We start from the raw sequence: 18,003 nt of genomic DNA on the forward strand, positions 1-18,003 counted from the left end.
GGTCAGAGGAAACTTCTAGCATTTTTCCTTAGAAAAGAATTCTGTATCCTGAGAGAGAGAGATGGGTCATTTGATTTTGGATTTATTCATCTCATTCAATTGTCGTTGACTCCTAAAGACTTGAGAGAAGACTTGGAAAGAGGCCAAAGAAATGACATTGCCGTTTAGGCAGTGACGAGGAAACTTCTCTTTTAGCAATTTTTATTAAGAAAAGTTGGGGAAACCTCTCTTTTAGCATTTCTTTATTAGAAGAAAGTTGGCGTTTTGTCTCCTGCTATAGTCTTACTCAATATTCTTGCAACGACCTCATGTGGCCTTTTCACATGAGGTCTTCCTTAGACCTATATAAACACCATTATGGCTGGGGTTGATGAGCGAAGTCTACGATCGATTTGAGAAAGGGAGAGTGAAAGAGGAGCAGACTAGGAAGCAACGAAGAGCTAAGAGCAAGCTAAAAGAACAGGCTTTCTAAATTGGAGATGGCAATGGGCAGAGGTACTTCACTTTATTTCTTGTTCTTTGCGCTCTATTTTCATTTTTTTATTAACCTAAGTCCGTGTTGTTATTCTTAATGAGATTCATGTCTTTTGCTTTCAAGTGGGAAAAGTATTAGAAAAGTCCTAAACCTTTGCATTTGTGTCAATTAAGTCATAAACCTCTTTTTTGTGCCAATTGAATCCAAAACCTTTTGTTTTTGTGCTAATTCAGTCCTTCCGGCTAATTTTAACTAGATATTGCTAACTTGGATGCCGGGCCAGCCTACGTGGCACCATCGGTGCTGATGTGGATAATTTTTAATAATATTTTAATTATTTTTTGATTTTTTTAAATATTTTTCTGATTTTTTTCCTTTTTTTCTCTTTTTTTTTTCTTTCTTTTCTTTTTTTTTTCCTCCTTTCTTCTACCTTTGGCTGGTGACTGACCAATGACCACTAGCCATGGCCACCTGCCTAGATGAGGCCGCCATTGCCCACCACAAGCGAGGCCCGGCTGACCCTCGCTTGGGTGAGCCGCGGCAAGGGCAAGCAAGGCCCGGTGAGGGTCAGCTTTGCCTAGGTCAGATCCTCACCCAAGCTATGGCAGCCTTGCCAAGCGTTGCCTTGGAAGGCGATGCTTGGTGAGGCTGTCGTGGCCTAGGCGAGGGGAGCCCTCGCCCAGGCGAGGGTCAGCTGACCCTCACCTGTGGCGGGCAACGGTGGCCTCGTCCGGGCGACAGCGGTCTTGCCCAAGTGGCCGGGCAAAGGTAGAAGAAAGGAGGAAAAAAAAAAAGAAGGAAAAAATTAGAAAAAAATTTAAAAAATCAAAAAAATATGAAAATATTATTAAAAATTATCAACGTCAGCATTAACGATGCCACATAAGCCGGCCGACGTCCATGTCAGCAATATCCGGCCAAAATTAGCCAAAAAGACTGAATTGACACAAAGACAAAAGGTTTAGGACTCAATTGGCAAAAAAAAAAGGTTTATGACTCGATTAGCATCAATACAAAAGGTTTATGACTTTTCTAACACTTTTTCCGCTTTCAAACTTTTACAAATTTTATTTGCCCAAAATAGAAAATGGTTCAAACAAGACCTTTCTACATTCAGGACCATTCATGAATTTATACATACACACACATGCTGATCTTCTAGCTAATAGGGCTCATGGAAAAATTAAGCTATCTAACCAAATTGAATTTCCTGGTTGTATTTTAGCTAGGATGGATTTGTCAATAGTATTATTAAGCACTTAACTTCAGAGCCGTATGTGAATTTTCCACTAATTATTTCCATACATATGAAATGGTTATCTCATCAATTTTTTTTTATCTTTCTTTTTTAAAAAATTTGTATAACACTTGGATCCAAATCTTTGAGTCGACTAATATACACTCATGCTCATAAATGATAAACGGCTCCGTGCTCATAGGGTGATAGGTGTGGCGCGGCCCAAAAGTTATTCTGCCCCATCGACTTTGTAATTCGAGCACAGGATTTTCGTCGCGTCGCACCTTATTGGGCCAATTGCGGCACATATGCGATGAGCCATTTAATTACCTTCTATCTCCTAAAATAATCAATTGGGTTCGAATGGTTGTTTTTGGCAGAACCTGCCAAATACACGAGAGCTCTTCCACCAGCTCATTATTCATTGAAGATTGAATCATTTTCCGCATTATCAAGGTTGGACAAGGGCAAGTATGATTCCGAGGTATTTAAAGCTGGGGGCTACAAATGGTGAGTTTTTTTATTTCCTTTTCTATCCCCTTCCAAACATATTTTCATCTAACTAGATCCTCATATTTTTGTGGAACCACAAATTTAATGCTTAATCAAATTAACTGCTAATTAAACAACTAATTTGTTTTTTTCAGGAGCCTATCTCTTTACCCTAATGGAAACAAGAAACAAAATGGATCGGGATATATTTCCCTCTATTTGTCCATCAAGGAGAAAGATAAGCTTGATAAAGGTCTGAAAGTTCACGTCAACTACAAGCTTTTTGTGCACAACAAGTCACGAAAGGAGTACTTGACCGTCCAAGGTTGATAATCACATAATTCATAATCGATGTTTATGAAGTCACAATTCCGATTACATGATCATAGTTCAGAATTAACAACAGAGTTATATCAATTTGTGGAAATCTGTGTAGATGCTGATGGGGCAGTAAGCAGCTTCCAAAGCTCGAAGACCCGATGCGGGTTTCCTCGGTTACTTTCCTTGAAAAAATTCAAACAAGATGGATACCTTGATAGAAATGACTCTTGCACATTTGGGGCTGAGGTTTTTGTCATCCAACCTGCCGAGATGACGGTGGAGTCTTTTACCTTGACTAGATACCCGCCTCAAAACACATTCACATGGAAGTTCCAAGGCTGGTCCACATTGGGCACGCGTCGCCATTCCGACGAGTTTACCATCGAAGGAAGGCAATGGTACATTCCCAGAACGAAAAAAAGTTCGCAAAATATGAAAATTAGCTACTCGCCTTTTACCTTTCTGAATTTATTTATTTTTGTCGCTTATGTTTGTAAATAGAATTAGCCAAAACTCATATATATTTACCTGTAATTGTCGTGCGTAGGAAGTTATTGGTGGATCAAAAAGGCAATGCCTCCAGTCAGGAAAAGTCGCTGTCCGTTTACTTAGAAGTGCAACGCCTTACTCCGAAGATGAAAGTGTACGCAGAATTCAGTTTGCGTGTGTTGAACCAAGTCAACGAGAAAAAAAAAAAGGAGAAAACAAGTATGTTTTTCTTTTTATCTTTGTCACTTGGTTTTTACTTAATTTAAATCTCACGAGACACATACTTTGACTCTTTATTTACACAATACACCCAAAATTATTTCAACATGCAAATGTTGGCACGTGAATTCGCACATAAAGTTTTCATAATTCTTTGAAATTTGAATGTTTTACAAATTTGGTGAGAAAGAAAGAAGAATTTATTTTTTATTTTTGCTTGATCCAAAACAAACGGGCTGATGCGAATACATATAAGTATTACCATTTGAAATCATGTCAAATTTTTCAAGATCTTTTTATAAAATGAATATCGCTATAATTTTATGAGAAAATTCTAAATGGCTTTTTGGAAAGGGCTCGAAGCCCATCTATAAAACTTCTCAAACTTTTGAGTACCATAGCAACAATGCACATATGCATGTGTATATGTTCTATTGAAAGAACATAATGCTTTCTCTCTTCATGAGTCCGTACTGAATAGGAGTATAACAAGTATTTTTTTGGGGGCATTGCAGTTGAATGCTGGCTATGTGCCTCGGATCCCAAAAGGGGTGATGCAGACTTTATGCCCTTGAAGGATCTCCAGAAACCGGCAAAAGGTTGTAGAAGAAAAGACTCTCATTTTTCTATTCAATGAATATGTTTTCTGTACATTTACAATGCTCAATCTTGTTATATATATAGGACATATAACAACCCTAATTAGGAGATATACAATAGGAAGGATTCTATACTAGGAAGAAATCTATACAATAAAAATACCTAATAAATAGGCTAAAATAGCTCACGACCACACTCCCCCTCAAGTAGGTGCAAAGATGTCTTTGATACCCAACTTGATAAGTGAGCAATGAAATTCTCTACTTGACAGAGCCTTTGTCAATATATCAGCTAACTCGGTCTTCAGACTTGACAAATGGTAACTGGATCACTTTTGCCTCCAAATTCTCTTTGATGAAATGTCTGTCAATCTCCACATGTTTGGTTCTATCATGCTGAACTGGATTATGAGCAATATTTATGGCTGCTTTATTATCACAAAACAATTTGCTTTCCAAACCTGGTGGATACTCGAGCTCAGTTAGCAGCTTTCGAAGCCATAGAAGTTCGCATAACCCCTTTGCTACACCTCTGAATTCAGCTTCTGCACTAGACCGAGCTACAACATTTTGTTTCTTACTTCTCCATGTAACAAGGTTGCCTCCCACAAATGTAAGATACCCCGATGTAGACCTCCTGTCTGTCACACTTCCACCTAATCGCATCTGTGTAACCTTCTATTTCAAGGTGGCCATTCTTTGCAAATAGCAACCCCTTTCCTGGGCTGACTTCAAATATCGAATGATGCGCCACACAAAGACTCATATGATCCTCACTAGGTGCATGCATAAACTGACTCACCACACTTACTGCATGAGCAATATCAGGACGTGTATGTGATAAGTAAATCAATCGACCTACTAACCTTTGGTATTTCTCTTTATTAGTAGGCGTCTGATCAAGGTACTCTCCAAGCTTACAGTTTTGCACCATAGGAGTGTCTGCAGGCTTGCAATCTAGCATGCCAACTTCGGTCAAAAGATCAAGAACATACTTCCGCTGAGACAAGTAAATTCCTTCCTTCGACCTAGCAACCTCGATTCCCAGGAAATATTTCAAACCTCCCAAGTTCTTCATCTCAAACTCCATTGATAATAATTCCTGCAGTCTCATAATCTCTGCACTATCATTGCCTGTAATAATCATGTCGTCTACATATATGATAAGAGCTGTCATTCTTCCTTGAGCACCTTTTAAGAACAAAGTATGATCTGAGTTACTTTGGGAGTATCCATACCCTTTCATAGCTGAACTAAAGCGACCAAACCATGCACGAGGGGACTGCTTCAACCCATACAATGATCTTTCCAGCTTACAGACCATGTTCGGCTTATCTGCGCATCTGTATCCAGGTGGAAGCTCCATATAGATCTCCTCCTCTAAATCTCCATGAAGAAATGCATTCTTCACATCAAATTGATGCAAAGGCCAGTCCAAGTTTGCAGCCAGAGATAACAACACTCTTATAGTGTCTAACTTTGCAACTGGAGAGAATGTTTCATGATAATCCACCCCATAAGTCTGTGTATACCCTTTAGCTACCAGTCGCGCCTTATACCTCTCAATAGTGCCGTCTGCCTTATGTTTGACTGTGAACACCCACCTACATCCAACCGGCTTTTTATCCTTTGGTAGTTCCACAAGTTTCCAAGTTCGATTTTTCTCCAACGCCTCCATCTCTGCCTCCATCGCTTGAAGCCATTTCGGATCCTTCATGGCTTCTTCAACCTTGTTTGGAACTTGAACTGAGGAAATCGTAAACACGAAGGCTTGTAGTGGTGTGGACAGCCTCTTGGCAGACACATAGTCTGCAATAGGGTATCGAGACCGGCGGTCCTCTACATCTGGAGAATATCGATTCGGTGGTTTACCCCTATTATGCCTATCGGGTAGCTTATAACCAGTAAGCACATCAGTATCTTCAAAAGAATCAAGTACAGTAGAAGTACTTACCTCAGATACATTCTCAGGAGCTTGGAGTGGTACTAAAGAGGGCGAAGAGGGCGAAGACAAGGAGGGCTGTTGCAGTTGTGCATCTGTTGACAGTTGCAGCTGTGCATCTGTTGACACCTGTTCGGACCCGTGCCGTAATTCAGTGTTGTCTGGTTGTGCATCCTCAGAATCATGCGGCAGTAGCTCAAAATCTTCGGCCTCAGCAGCCTCAGAACCATGTGCAACCTCAAAATCATGTGGCCGTGTCGCTCCTGCAATTCCTACCTCCCACCAATGTCTGGTTCTACAACTAGTCTCCCCCTGAACAGGACACTGGGGGGAAGGAAAATAGGACTCCGTCTCAATAAATGTTACATCCATGGTGACATACATGCGCTTCTCGGCAAGATCATAACACCGATACCCTTTCTGAGAAGGGCCATAACCAAGAAACACACATTTGACTGCACAGGGGTCAAGTTTGGTCCGCTGATTTTTGTGAAGATGGACATAAGCGACACACCCAAACACCTTAGGAGGCAATGTAAGAACCGAAGGAAGAGACACATGGGCAGCGAGTGCTTGCATTGTCGTGCGATAGCTCAGAATGCGGGAAGGCATGCGATTCAACAAATAAGCAGCTGTGACTACGGCAGAATCCCAAAAACGATGGGGAACATGGCTACCCTCCAAGAGTGCTCGAGTGGTTTCAAGAAGATGGCGATTCTTGCGCTCAGCAACACCATTCTGCTGAGGAGTCTGAGGGCAAGAAGTTTCATGTATCAAACCATGTTCTTGAAAATAAGCTGCAAGAGGTTTACTTAAGTATTCGCCACCATTATCAGTCCTGAGAACCTGAAGTTTGGCCCCAAACTGAGTCTGAATCATACGGTGGAAAGTCCGAAAGATAGCTTCAGCCTCATTCTTATGTTTCATCAAATATAGCCAAGTCATACGCGTGCAATCATCAACAAAGATGATAAACCATCTAAACCCAGATACAGTAGTAATAGGAGACGCACCCCATACATCAGAATGAATTAAGGAAAAAGGAGCAGAACTTATATTCAAACTGGGAGGAAAACAAGTGCGATGGCTCTTTGCCAAAATACATGTATCACACTGAAAACTAGAGTTCGATAGACCATGAAATAACTTGGGAAACAAATGCCGTAAATACCCAAAAGATGGGTGACCTAACCGACGGTGCCATAACCAAAGTTCCTTCTCTTGAGCTAACTGTCCACGAGAATGATAGGTCCGTCCAGAAGTAATTTCATCCACGAAATACAGCCCCTCCCTCTTAGTACCACGCCCAATAATCTCCTTCGTGAGAATGTCCTGAAACAGGCAAAAATCAGGGTACATAAGCACAACACAATTCAACTCACTAGTAAGCTGTCCAACTGATAACAGACGATTAGACAATGAAGGAACAAGCAAGGTATGAGATAGAGAGAGGGAAGGCGTGACAGACACACGCCCAGCAGCCGTCACAGGAAAGCTATATCCATTAGCATTGTAAATATGATCTCGACGTGGTGTAGTAGATGTAAGAAGATCACCAGATTCCGGAGTCATATGATCTGTAGCGCCAGAATCAATTATCCACCCATGATGACCATCACCATGTCCATTAGCAAAGACAAACCCACAATTACCTTCAAGAGATTTGGCATTAGCAGATTCAGGCTCCATGGGAATTAATGACAAGCCGCTAGTCACTAAGGAGGCTTGCCCTCCATTCCGCCCCTTTTGGGAGCCCTGTTTCTTCTTCTTGGTCTGAAAATCATCCCACCAATCCGGATAACCATGCAGTTTAAAACAAGATGCTGCTATATGTTTAGGATTCCCACAGTGAGAGCATCCCTCGGATTGAATTGGCATACCAGGTTTAGGGCGAGGTCCCCGGGCAGAAAGCACTAACTGATCACCCTTGCCCCGCTGTGACACCATGGCGGAACCAGAGTTGACCTCGACAGGAGTGGAGAGCATGACAGATTGGCGCATATCCTCTCGCCTGACTCGGGCATAAGCTTGCTCAATAGTGGGAAATGGATCCATCTTCATAACATCAGCACGAACATTATCCAGGCGGTCATCGAGACCATCCAAAAAAGTATAAACTCGATCTTCATGAACAATGGCATTGTACCTCAGAATATCGGCCGGACATTGCATAGGATTAGGACGGCGGAAATCAATCTCACGCCAGAGCCCTTGAAGATCATTGTAATATTTCTCGATGGGTCCACCTCCTTGCTTCAATCGAGAAACCTGCCTCTTAATATCATAGATTTGGGAGGTGTCAGATCCATCAAAAAAGGTCGTTGCCACAGCATCCCATACGGCTCTGGCAGTAGGAAACCGAATAAAGTTTGGTATCAAGGCTGGGTCTATAGAATTGATAAGCCAACCTTTCACCGTAGAATCATAGGTCTTCCATTGTCTAAAAGATGGATATGTAGGAGGGGGCTCAGGAGAATCACCATTCAAATAACCCAGTTTGTCTTTGCCCGAGACATACATCTCAACAACCTGGGACCATACGCCATAATTTTTGCCATCAAGCTTGACAGCAATCGGTGCAACAGGAGGTTCAACGCGCGGCGGTGCGGCCTCGGGGTCAAGAGCCGCTTCATCGCAGCAATGCTGCCCGGCCAGATGGCAAGAGTGCAGGCGCTAGCATCTCGCTTGGTCGCTTGTAACACTCGACTGTTCGTCGGCCATGAGATCAGATTCGCAAACTGAATTGCGATGAAGAAGATCGGGAAAAACGCACGTCGGACGGCGCAATAGAGAAAGAAAGCGAGCCCAAAAAAAAAATTTTGAGGGGATCTCTTTCCCGGTACAGACTCTTCTTGTTTCTTTCTCCTTATGACCATCATTCAGCCGGTCCAATACGCACAAATAGTACTCGGCGTGTACTTTTCTCTTTTGAGGAAGGTCTTAAACACGAAGTAACTGCAAATAAATGGACAATGACTTCCTTTTCCAGCAGCATCGCCTTTCGGATATACTCTGAGCTTCCGAGATTCGATAATTACAGTTCGTAAACGAATATAAACGAGTTTGAATAGTTTAATTTGCAAAATTTTGACTTGAGAACGTACCGATTACTCTCTCCAACAGTGAAGACGTCAGAATAGTAAAGGCTCTTGTCCAATTTGGAGGAGTTTCGGATCTTCCAAGTGAATGTGCAGTGAGGTGGGTCCTGGATCGTGGTGAGAGACTCCCATTTTGCAGTGGAATCAATGACAAAAACCTCAGCCCCAAAAATGGAAGAGTCATCGACAAGGAGTGTAAGGAAAATAATGACTGTTCTGTTTCTTCAGTCTGATTTTCACTTTGGCCGATTGAAGTTGAACCGAAACTTGTATTTCGGGCTTCTAAGTTATGATCAACAGTTTTGATATATTTGAAAGTAGAAGTCATGATAGTCATGAAAGCCATTATTTTGTATCAGTATTGCAACGATTTTGTAAATTTTTTCAATTTAATGCAAGAATTGATGACTCTCTTTCTTTTCCCTAGAAATTGTTATTCCGAACATAACTGAAGATGGATATACAAAAACATAAAAATCTTTATTCTTGCTCTATTTATTTCTTTCTTTACTGGGTTATACACATAATATTGTTCATGTTCCTTCTATTACTTTGTGCGGAATAAAGAAGAAGGTCAGTTATATCTTAAAGATAGTGCTTGCACAACTCGGACAATTAATCTTATTTTCTCTTCTTTTCCAACAGATTTCCAACAATTCTTATTTTTCATATTATCTTATATTTTTCTAATATTTTTAAGGATAATGCCTATGGATTCCCAAGTTGAAACTGTCACCGCTGCAACCTCTGCTATTGGAATTGAACGAGGACTCAAAGATGGTGAAGGATAAGTATCGCATATTTGTGGACGGTTTGTCGTGGGACATTACCTAGTATAAGCACAAAAGAGCTTTTGATCGTTTTGGTAAGGTTATTGAGTGTTAGGTAAAATCGTTTTTCGGGCTTCTATACCTATGTTTGTTTTTCCGAGAGGAAGTTCGATATCATGTAGGCAAGTTTTTGGTGAATTCTTGTCGTGTGTTCTCTTCGAATTTGATTTGATTGAGTCAAGCGTATTCCATGAATTTGTGGTTTTATACTTTTTATAGACGATGCTTATAAATATTCAAATTACCTATTTAGAAAAATCTTTAAAACGACGTTGTGATTCAGTGTGGCTACTTAAAAAGAGAAAAGAAAAGGAAAACTAGAAAAGAAACGTAAAGAAATCAGGCTAATCTTTTTTTTTAATAATTATTTTTATTTTTTGGGATTAAAAAGTTAAGGCGACCATCTGTTTAGTCAACACAAGTTATTGAATTGTCTAGCATTTCCATTACATGTATTATCTTTCCATTATACATGGGATCAAAAAGAAAATGGAACATGTTGTCATCTCACCTTGGATCATGACTTTGATTTACCTTTCTCGCTCTCTATTCATCGTTTGTATTCCCAGTTGAGTTGGTATTCTCATTAACCGGCGTATCAAGTGTTTGTGTTTTTGACACTGAGTCATCTCGGCTAGAATCGTGACTTGTATTGATAAGATACCTGCTATATTCATATTCAGCAAAAGGACACTATAAGTGCCATAAGTTGTGTACGGAGATCACTTTGGTGCCATAACTTTTTTTCGGATCACTTTGGTGCCAAATCGGAGGAAAAGAGATCACTTTAGTGACTCCGGCCAAAAAAAGAGCCACGTCAGATTTCCGGCGAGCCACGTCAGATTTCCGGTGAGCCATGTCAGCATCGAAAATTAATAAAAAAAGAGCCACGTCAGATTTCCGGCGGCCATGTCAGCATTGGCACTAAAGTGATCGTTTTTCAAAAAAGTTGGCACCAAAGTGATCCGAAAAAAAGTTATGGCATCAAAGTGATCTCCGTACACAACTTATGGCATTTATAGTGTTCTTTTGCCATTCATATTCAAATGATTTTGTTTAAGTTCGTTATCATGATTGACAATGAGAATCACAGTCATAAATTGCATAGTACATCTTTGAAGCTAGGAGAGACGTGTCGTGTGTCTCCGTGGATGAATGGGTTAATAATCGCGTGTGGACTCTTGTTCATTTATGCTAGTCCAATGTGCGAAAAGTGTTGTGACTCAAGACTTGTGAGGCAAGATTTTCCTGAGACAGTTGGATTTTGAGTGGGCTGCCCAAGTTGCTATTTGGATCTTCCTATTTATTTCAATGTCCGTGGTTTGAATTTATTTGATAGATGTTCATGCTTGCTGTTCTTATACATTTTTGTTCAAATAATGAGGGTTTGGTCTCATTTGGATATTATTTTGGTAATATCAATAAATATGTTCACGTAGGAGGAAGTCAGTGGAATTTATATTACTACTTTGCTGAATATTTGTATTTCCACAGCTTGAACACGTCAATTTTGATTTAGAAATACACTGAATAAGATGCTCTTGATTAGATTTTTCATGTTATTTGAGGAACCATAAACTATGGCATTATACATAGTGGATTTCTGCTATATTAAAAGGATATAATGATACTAATTGGATTTTAGATTCACATGAAAGAAAATCCATTGATGGATATGTGTTCACCTTGTGAATATGTTGTAACTTGGAAATCAACCAAACAAAATTTTTTTTGGGGGAGACCATCCCGCTAAACCAAAAGTCAACTTGGTTGAAGCAGATGATCCGACGACATAATTGCTGCAATCATTTCCAAGCCAATATTGTGGTCAATGCGAAAGAATGGGTGCTAGACTAAGGTGCTACCAGTTATATATGTACGAACAATATGCTAATCCTCCTACGCTCAATTAGGAAAGGAGAAGAGAAAATATTTACTATTTTTTGGTAATTTGAGAAATGCTCAAGTTCTTGGGAAAGGGAATGAAATCGACACCTTTCATGTTTATACATTGTGATTGCCAAGTGGCAACAGCCATCGCAAAGAATGAAACTTTTAATGGTAAAAAGAGATACGTCCGGTCAAAACATGACGTGGTAAAGCAATTGCTTAAAGATATACTTATGTCCATTGATTATATGAAGTCAGAAGTGGATTCGGCCGATCATCTAATTATACATCGAGGGGAATGGGACTTAAGCCCGTTGAAGAAAATCAATAGTGATGGTAACCCAACTTATATAATTGGCGATCCCATGAATTAGGTTTATGTGGTTAATAATAAGTCACTTGTTGATCTAGTGATGCACTGTTAAAAAATTTTGTCCCTCTTAAGGTGAGAATAATGCAAGACTGCAATGAAAAAGAGGCTAGGCTAAGCTCAATTCCATAACCATTAGTGATGATGTATTAAACTGTGAAATACACTTGATAGAATCGCCTATGTAAGTGTGGACTGAGGTTGCTCCTATGAGAATTATTAGCACTAATCTCTAGAGCACTTATGAATAAACCAAGCACGTGTAAGGCCTATAAGCGTAAAACAACGTTGAACAACAAGCTTTGTGGGAGTATAATATGATTGATGAAAATTATAATTCACAAAAAGAAATTCTTGGTTCATAGAAGTTTCAAACTTCACCAGTGATTTTGTGAATTATATTTCGTTTTTTCTAGGTCTGGTTCATAGTTTTTTTTTTTGGTCAATGGTCTGTTTCATAGTTTAACAAGCACCAATTCCGATGCATCACTCTCCAACAACCCAGTTGTATTCTATTTTTTTTATTTTCAAAACCTTTTGAAATATTTGGGGGAGTGTTGGATATTTTAACAGTTTTGAACTATTTGAAAGTAATAGCTTTGATTAAAGTTATGACAATCATAAAAGCTATTATTTTGTAACGGTTTTTGTAACGGTCTTGACTGCAATCATTTATAACGGATTTGTAACGGTTTTCCTTGAAAGTTTAGGACTACATCTAGTAATTAAATAAGAAACCAATTTTTTTGTTGTCGAGACAAACTTATTTCATTCATGAGAGAACATAGGTGGAACCAAGTTGACAGGAGTCTAAACAAAGTAAATCCAATTGGGGGGAGGGAAACCAAATCAGGAAGAGAAAATTGACATGGTTTTGGCGTACCAATACCAACATCAATGCAATTTGGTCAGTACACATTATTCTCAAGGAATCAATTCCGACTAAATATTGAAGTAAGTCATCAAAATCCTAAGAAATCGACACGGTTGATACGGCGTGGATTTGGAATTCAACGATCAGAGCATCATTGGAAACGAACCCTTTTGCCGGGTTTTGGAGGTCCCTCAAGGGCATAAAGTCTCGGCAACCCATGGCGGGATCTGAGGCAAATAGCCAACGCTTAACTGCAATGCCCCAAAAATAAGACTTATTAGTGTTTTTATAACAATGTAGATGAATCCATGTCCAATTAGCATACTCAAACTCGGATTGGACTCATGAAGATATATAGCATTATGTTCTTTCTATAGAAGATATTCACATGCATATTCGAATTGCAGATATGGTACTCAAAAGTTGAGAAGTTATATGGATGGGCTTTGAGCCCCTCCAAAAAGCCACTTGGGACTTGCTCATAAAATAAAAGTGATATTCATTTTATAAAAATATCTTCAAAAGTTGACATGATAGTAAATAGTAACACTTGATTATATTTTGCATTAGCCCGTTTGATTTGGATTAAGAAATTACTAAACAAAATACTTTCTTTATTTGTTGTCAAAATTATATTATTCAAATTTCAAAAAATTATTGAAATGTTATATGCGAATTTACTTGCTAACATCTGAATGTTATAAAAGTTTCGGGTGGTTTATATAAATAAAAAGTCAAAAGTATGTGTATAGTAAGATTTAGATTAAGTAAATATCAATAAAGTTTCGACAAAAAACAATCTCAATAAAGTAACAGTCAATCCAAGCACGCTTATTACAAAGATAAAAAAAAAAAAGAAAACAAAAGAAAACCATACCTTCTCTCTCCTCCTTCTTGTCAAAATTGAGTTGGTTCCTCACACGCAAATGGCCTTGTGCGTACACTTTCCCCATCGGAGGAAGGTCTTGCACTAGTAAGAAAATGGACAGCGACTTTCCCTTACCGTCATAGCCATTGGGAAACACCGTTAACTTCCTACACGCGATAAACACAGTTAAACAAAAACAAATTTTAGCTAATTCTACTCACAAACACAAGCAATAGGAATAGATAAATTTAGAAAGGCAGAAGGCGAGTAGCTAATTTCATTTTTGCAAGCTTTTTGTGCTGGGAATGTACCAATTCCTCCCTCCGATGTAAAAGGTTGGGGAATCCTGATGCGGGCCTGACCAGTTATGGAATGTCCAATCTTGTGTGTTGTTCGGGGGGTTTTTCCACAAGTTGAGAGATTCCTTTGTCCCAGTAGAAGGTTTGATGACATAAACCTCAGCCCCAAGTGTACAAGAGTCGTCCACAAGAATCCGTTTGAACGCTTTCTGAAATTTTTCAAGGAAAACAACTGAGGAAACCCCCATTGGGTCTTCAAGCCATGGAAGCACCTCACTGTCCCATCAGCATCTACACACAAATCCACAAGTCGATATAACTCTGTTGCTAATTCTAAGCTATGATGACGTAGTTGGTATTGCGACGTCTTTACAATCATTGATTATGAATTATATGTGATGATCAACCTTGGATGGTGAAGTACTTGTTTCGATTCTGGTCGTACACAAAAAGCTTGTAGTTGACGTGAACCTTCCAACCGGCACGAAAATTATTTGTCCCCTCGATTGACAAATAGAGGGAAATACAACCCGACCTGTTATTGTTCTTGTCTCCATTAGGGTAAAGACATAGGCTCCTGAAATTAACCGTTTACTTAGCTGTTAGTTGATTAAGCACTAAAGATGAAAATATGTTTGGAAGGAAAAAAACAAAGGACAGGCAATTCGAGGACTCACCATTTGTAGCCCCCAGCTTCGAAAACACCGGATTCATACTTTTCCAATGTTGATAATGAGGAAAAAGATTGTATCATCAGTGAATAATGAGCTGGCGGAAGATCTCTCTTGTACTTGACAAGTTCTGCGCCCCCCCAAAAAAAAAAGGCATTCAAACACAAGTGATTCTATTCTAGGAGATAGAAGGTTACTCGATGGCTCGCCCCAAATGTGCATTTAGGTCTTTTAGGCAAACTCTGAAGGCTAAATATACGAGCCCAAAAGGCTTTTCTAAGAGGCAACGCGATAGATTCTGTGTTCTAATTACAAAGTTGATGCGGCTAAATAACCTTGCGCTACACCATACCTATTGCCCTATGAGCGGAGTCTTTTTTAATAAAAATGCGCAAAGCGGTTTATCATTTATGAGTTTAAGTGTATGCTAGTTGAGCCAAAGATTTTGCTTCGAATGTAATAAAAATTTAAATAAGAAGAAAGCTAATAAAATGAAGAGATAATTGTTCCATATGTATGGAAATAATTAGAGGAAAAGCCACATATGGCTCTGAAATTGAGTTCCAAAATTAATCCTATTGACAAATCTATCCTAAAATACAACCAGGATTTTCAATCTTGTTAGGTAGTTTATATTTTCTTTGGACCTATTGACGATAAGATAAGGATCAATGTAATCAAATACATAAATGCCACGTATTCTATGTCCTAGATTCCAAATCACTAAAAAAGGCCTCGTTTGGTGTCATGACAAGGAATCCTCAATTGAATTATGATTCCAATTCTTTCCTTTTCAATTGTTTGGATTGCACAACAAGAGAATACTTATCATGGGCAATGTTGGAATATTCAAATAATAAACCATGCCTTCATCTAATAGCTTAAGCTTTTAGAGCAGTTGGCAGTGGTCCCACAAAATTCAACATGGTATCAGAGCAGAAGGTCCTAAGTTCGAATCTTCCAGGTCCTTAAATAATAAATCACGCATTTATCTAACAGCTTAAGCTTTTAGAGCAGTTGGTTGTGGTCCCAAAAAATATAACAGGCAAAACTGGGGAATAGACGATTGAGGACAAGTGGCAGAGTCCAACTAAAATCAACAAAGTCCGGTGGCGGGAGACGATGACCGGTAGCGGAGTCCGACTGTGAAATTGAGTTTTTGATAGTTTCGTGCTTATATTAGAATGAACGATCATGAATTATACAAAAAAAATTGGTGCATGGAATGGTGGGCTCTCACTTAATGCTTATGAACGATCGTGAATGTAACAAGGCCTTATCGGAACAATTTTATTTTCTAGCATTACAACCAAATAAAATTCACAAAAATTCAAAGCAAAAGACATGATCTATTGAGAATAACAACAGATTTTTGTCAAGAGAAAAATGAAAATTAGAGTGCAAAGACAAGAATTAAAGTGAAGTACCAGCCATGTCTCGTAGCTTGATCTTAGTTCTCTTCGTTGCTTCCTAACTCTCTCTCTCTCTCTGTCTCACAGTTTGGTTGTAGACTTTGCTCCTCAACCCCAACCCCAATGGGGTTTATATAGAGGAAGACAATAACTAGATGGAATCATTTGTTTAATCAAAAAGATTCCTCGACGAATTATTTTTATTGGTTGATAATATTACATTTTTCCCTTACTTGCCTTTTCCAGTTTCACGGACTTGCAGCGTGAAAGGTCTTAGCAAGATCTGCATTGGGTTGGTACATAGAAAAGAGGACGCGTGAGGTCGTTCAAAGTAGAAGCAAGCGATCCAGCGGGACAATTACAGGATACAAAATGCCCACATTCTTCCAATAAAAGATGCTCACAGATAGCAAAGTCATTCCTTTGGTCTCTTCCCATGTCTTCTTTCAAAGTCTTCGGAGTCAACAAACAATTCAATTCAACGAATAAAACCACATCAAATGACCTCTCTCTCTAAAAATAAAAACTACCAACTTTTCTTGAGAGATAAAATGCTAAAAGAGAAGTTTCGTCCCTCTTTCGCACCCCCTCCCTCTCTCTCTCTCACTAACAGAGGATACAAAATACCGACTTTTCAAAGGAAAAAAAACGCCAAAAGAGAAGCTTTCTTTGAGATCTCTCTCTCATTGAATATATTGAAGAATCCCTTTCTTCAAGGCGATTATTATAATACTTTTCCCCTTTTTGATTTAATTATTTGGCTCATCAAATCCTCACGTGGGTCAATGTGATTCATGAATTTTATTTCAATATGTAATATAATTAATGAACTTTTAATTTGTTTAACGGAAACTAACAGAGGGTAAATTTGTCACAAATGTATCAATTTGGAGTTTTTTATGGTCAAAAAATTAATTTGAGATAAATTTACCATAGGTATTAAGGGTGAGCATGGTCCGGGCGGGCGGTTCCCACCCTAGAACCGGGAACCGCCCACTAGTTTCTAGACCCATCCGGGAACTGGACCACCGGTCCGGTCCGGTTCCCAGGTGGATCCATGGAACCGGCCGGGGAGGCGGAGGAGGGTAGGGAGTTGCGGAGGAAGGGCGGGCACAGGTCGTTGAGTGGGGTGGAGCAGAGGTGGGAGAGGGCGAGACGAGGGGTGAGATGAGTACGGCAACGGGAGTGGAGGGTGGGGAGAGAGGGGGAGCGAGAGTCGGGTTTTACGAAAGGGTAGTGGTTCGAGGTGATTCGCTCCAACGAGGCTGTGAAAGATAATGGACGTAAATGGTGAGGTATATTCAGAAATCAAGAACGGAGAAATTGTTTTCTTTGACTCAGTGAGAATGAAGAAATCGCCATGAACGTAGCTTTGTTTAGAGAGAGAGGAGAGATCTTACAAGAGAGAGGTGCTATTAATTGAAGAGAGAGAGGGATGCAGGAGTTTGAAAAGAGAGATAGAAAAGTGGAGAGAGAGATGGACGCAAAAGAGAGGAGAGAGAGTGCCGCATTACATGAAGAGAGAGGAAAGTGGAGACAGCCGATGGTTGATCGTGCAAGACACAGAGAAGAGAGAGAGTGTTGTTTTAATTGGAGAGAGAGGGTCTAGTCCTTGAAATCTTAAATTTAAATATACATATACATGTGTACCGGTCCGATCCGGGTGGGTGGGCGGTCGGTTCCACGTCCGGAACTGGAAATCAGATTGGTACCCACCGGTTTCAAGAAATTAGAATCGGGAACCAGACCGATCCCCATGAGAACCGCCGGTTCCGGGCCGGTTCGGTCCGGTTCTGGGCGGTTCCCAATTCTTTTGTACACCCCTAATAGGTATACTAGTTTAAAGTTTTTGATGATAAAAAAATTTATTTTAGATAAATTTAACATAAATGTATCAATTTAGGAGTTTTCATGGTA

At 39.6% G+C, this 18,003-nt stretch overlaps 3 protein-coding genes and 1 pseudogene across 3 annotated transcripts in view; 1 reads left to right on the forward strand and 3 right to left on the reverse strand.

Annotated features, from left to right (window-relative positions):
* Window positions 1-18,003, reverse strand: part of LOC115687212 (uncharacterized) — an 83,238-nt gene that overhangs the window by 54,461 nt on the left and 10,774 nt on the right. The window lies entirely within an intron of this gene.
* Window positions 2,062-3,870, forward strand: LOC115687214 (uncharacterized; the record flags this gene model as incomplete). The annotated part of the gene is made up of 5 exons (XM_030612698.2): window positions 2,062-2,222; window positions 2,360-2,529; window positions 2,641-2,923; window positions 3,073-3,233; window positions 3,749-3,870. Coding segments are annotated over 5 exons (897 nt in total), but the record flags the coding sequence as incomplete, so codon positions are not given.
* On the reverse strand, window positions 6,806-8,294 carry LOC130140058 (uncharacterized). The gene is made up of 2 exons (XM_056318417.1): window positions 7,655-8,294; window positions 6,806-7,106 (listed from the first exon to the last, which is right to left on the reverse strand). The coding sequence occupies exons 1-2, from the start codon at window positions 8,292-8,294 to the stop codon at window positions 7,069-7,071; spliced, it is 678 nt and encodes a 225-aa protein (XP_056174392.1). The 3' UTR covers window positions 6,806-7,068.
* LOC115687190 (uncharacterized) lies at window positions 8,613-16,108 on the reverse strand (annotated as a pseudogene).

The sequence above is a fragment of the Syzygium oleosum genome, unplaced genomic scaffold (genome assembly GCF_021117445.2).
Source record: "Syzygium oleosum isolate NSW1041296 unplaced genomic scaffold, Sole_v2.1 Sole_v2.15, whole genome shotgun sequence".
Classification (NCBI taxonomy): domain Eukaryota; kingdom Viridiplantae; phylum Streptophyta; class Magnoliopsida; order Myrtales; family Myrtaceae; genus Syzygium; species Syzygium oleosum.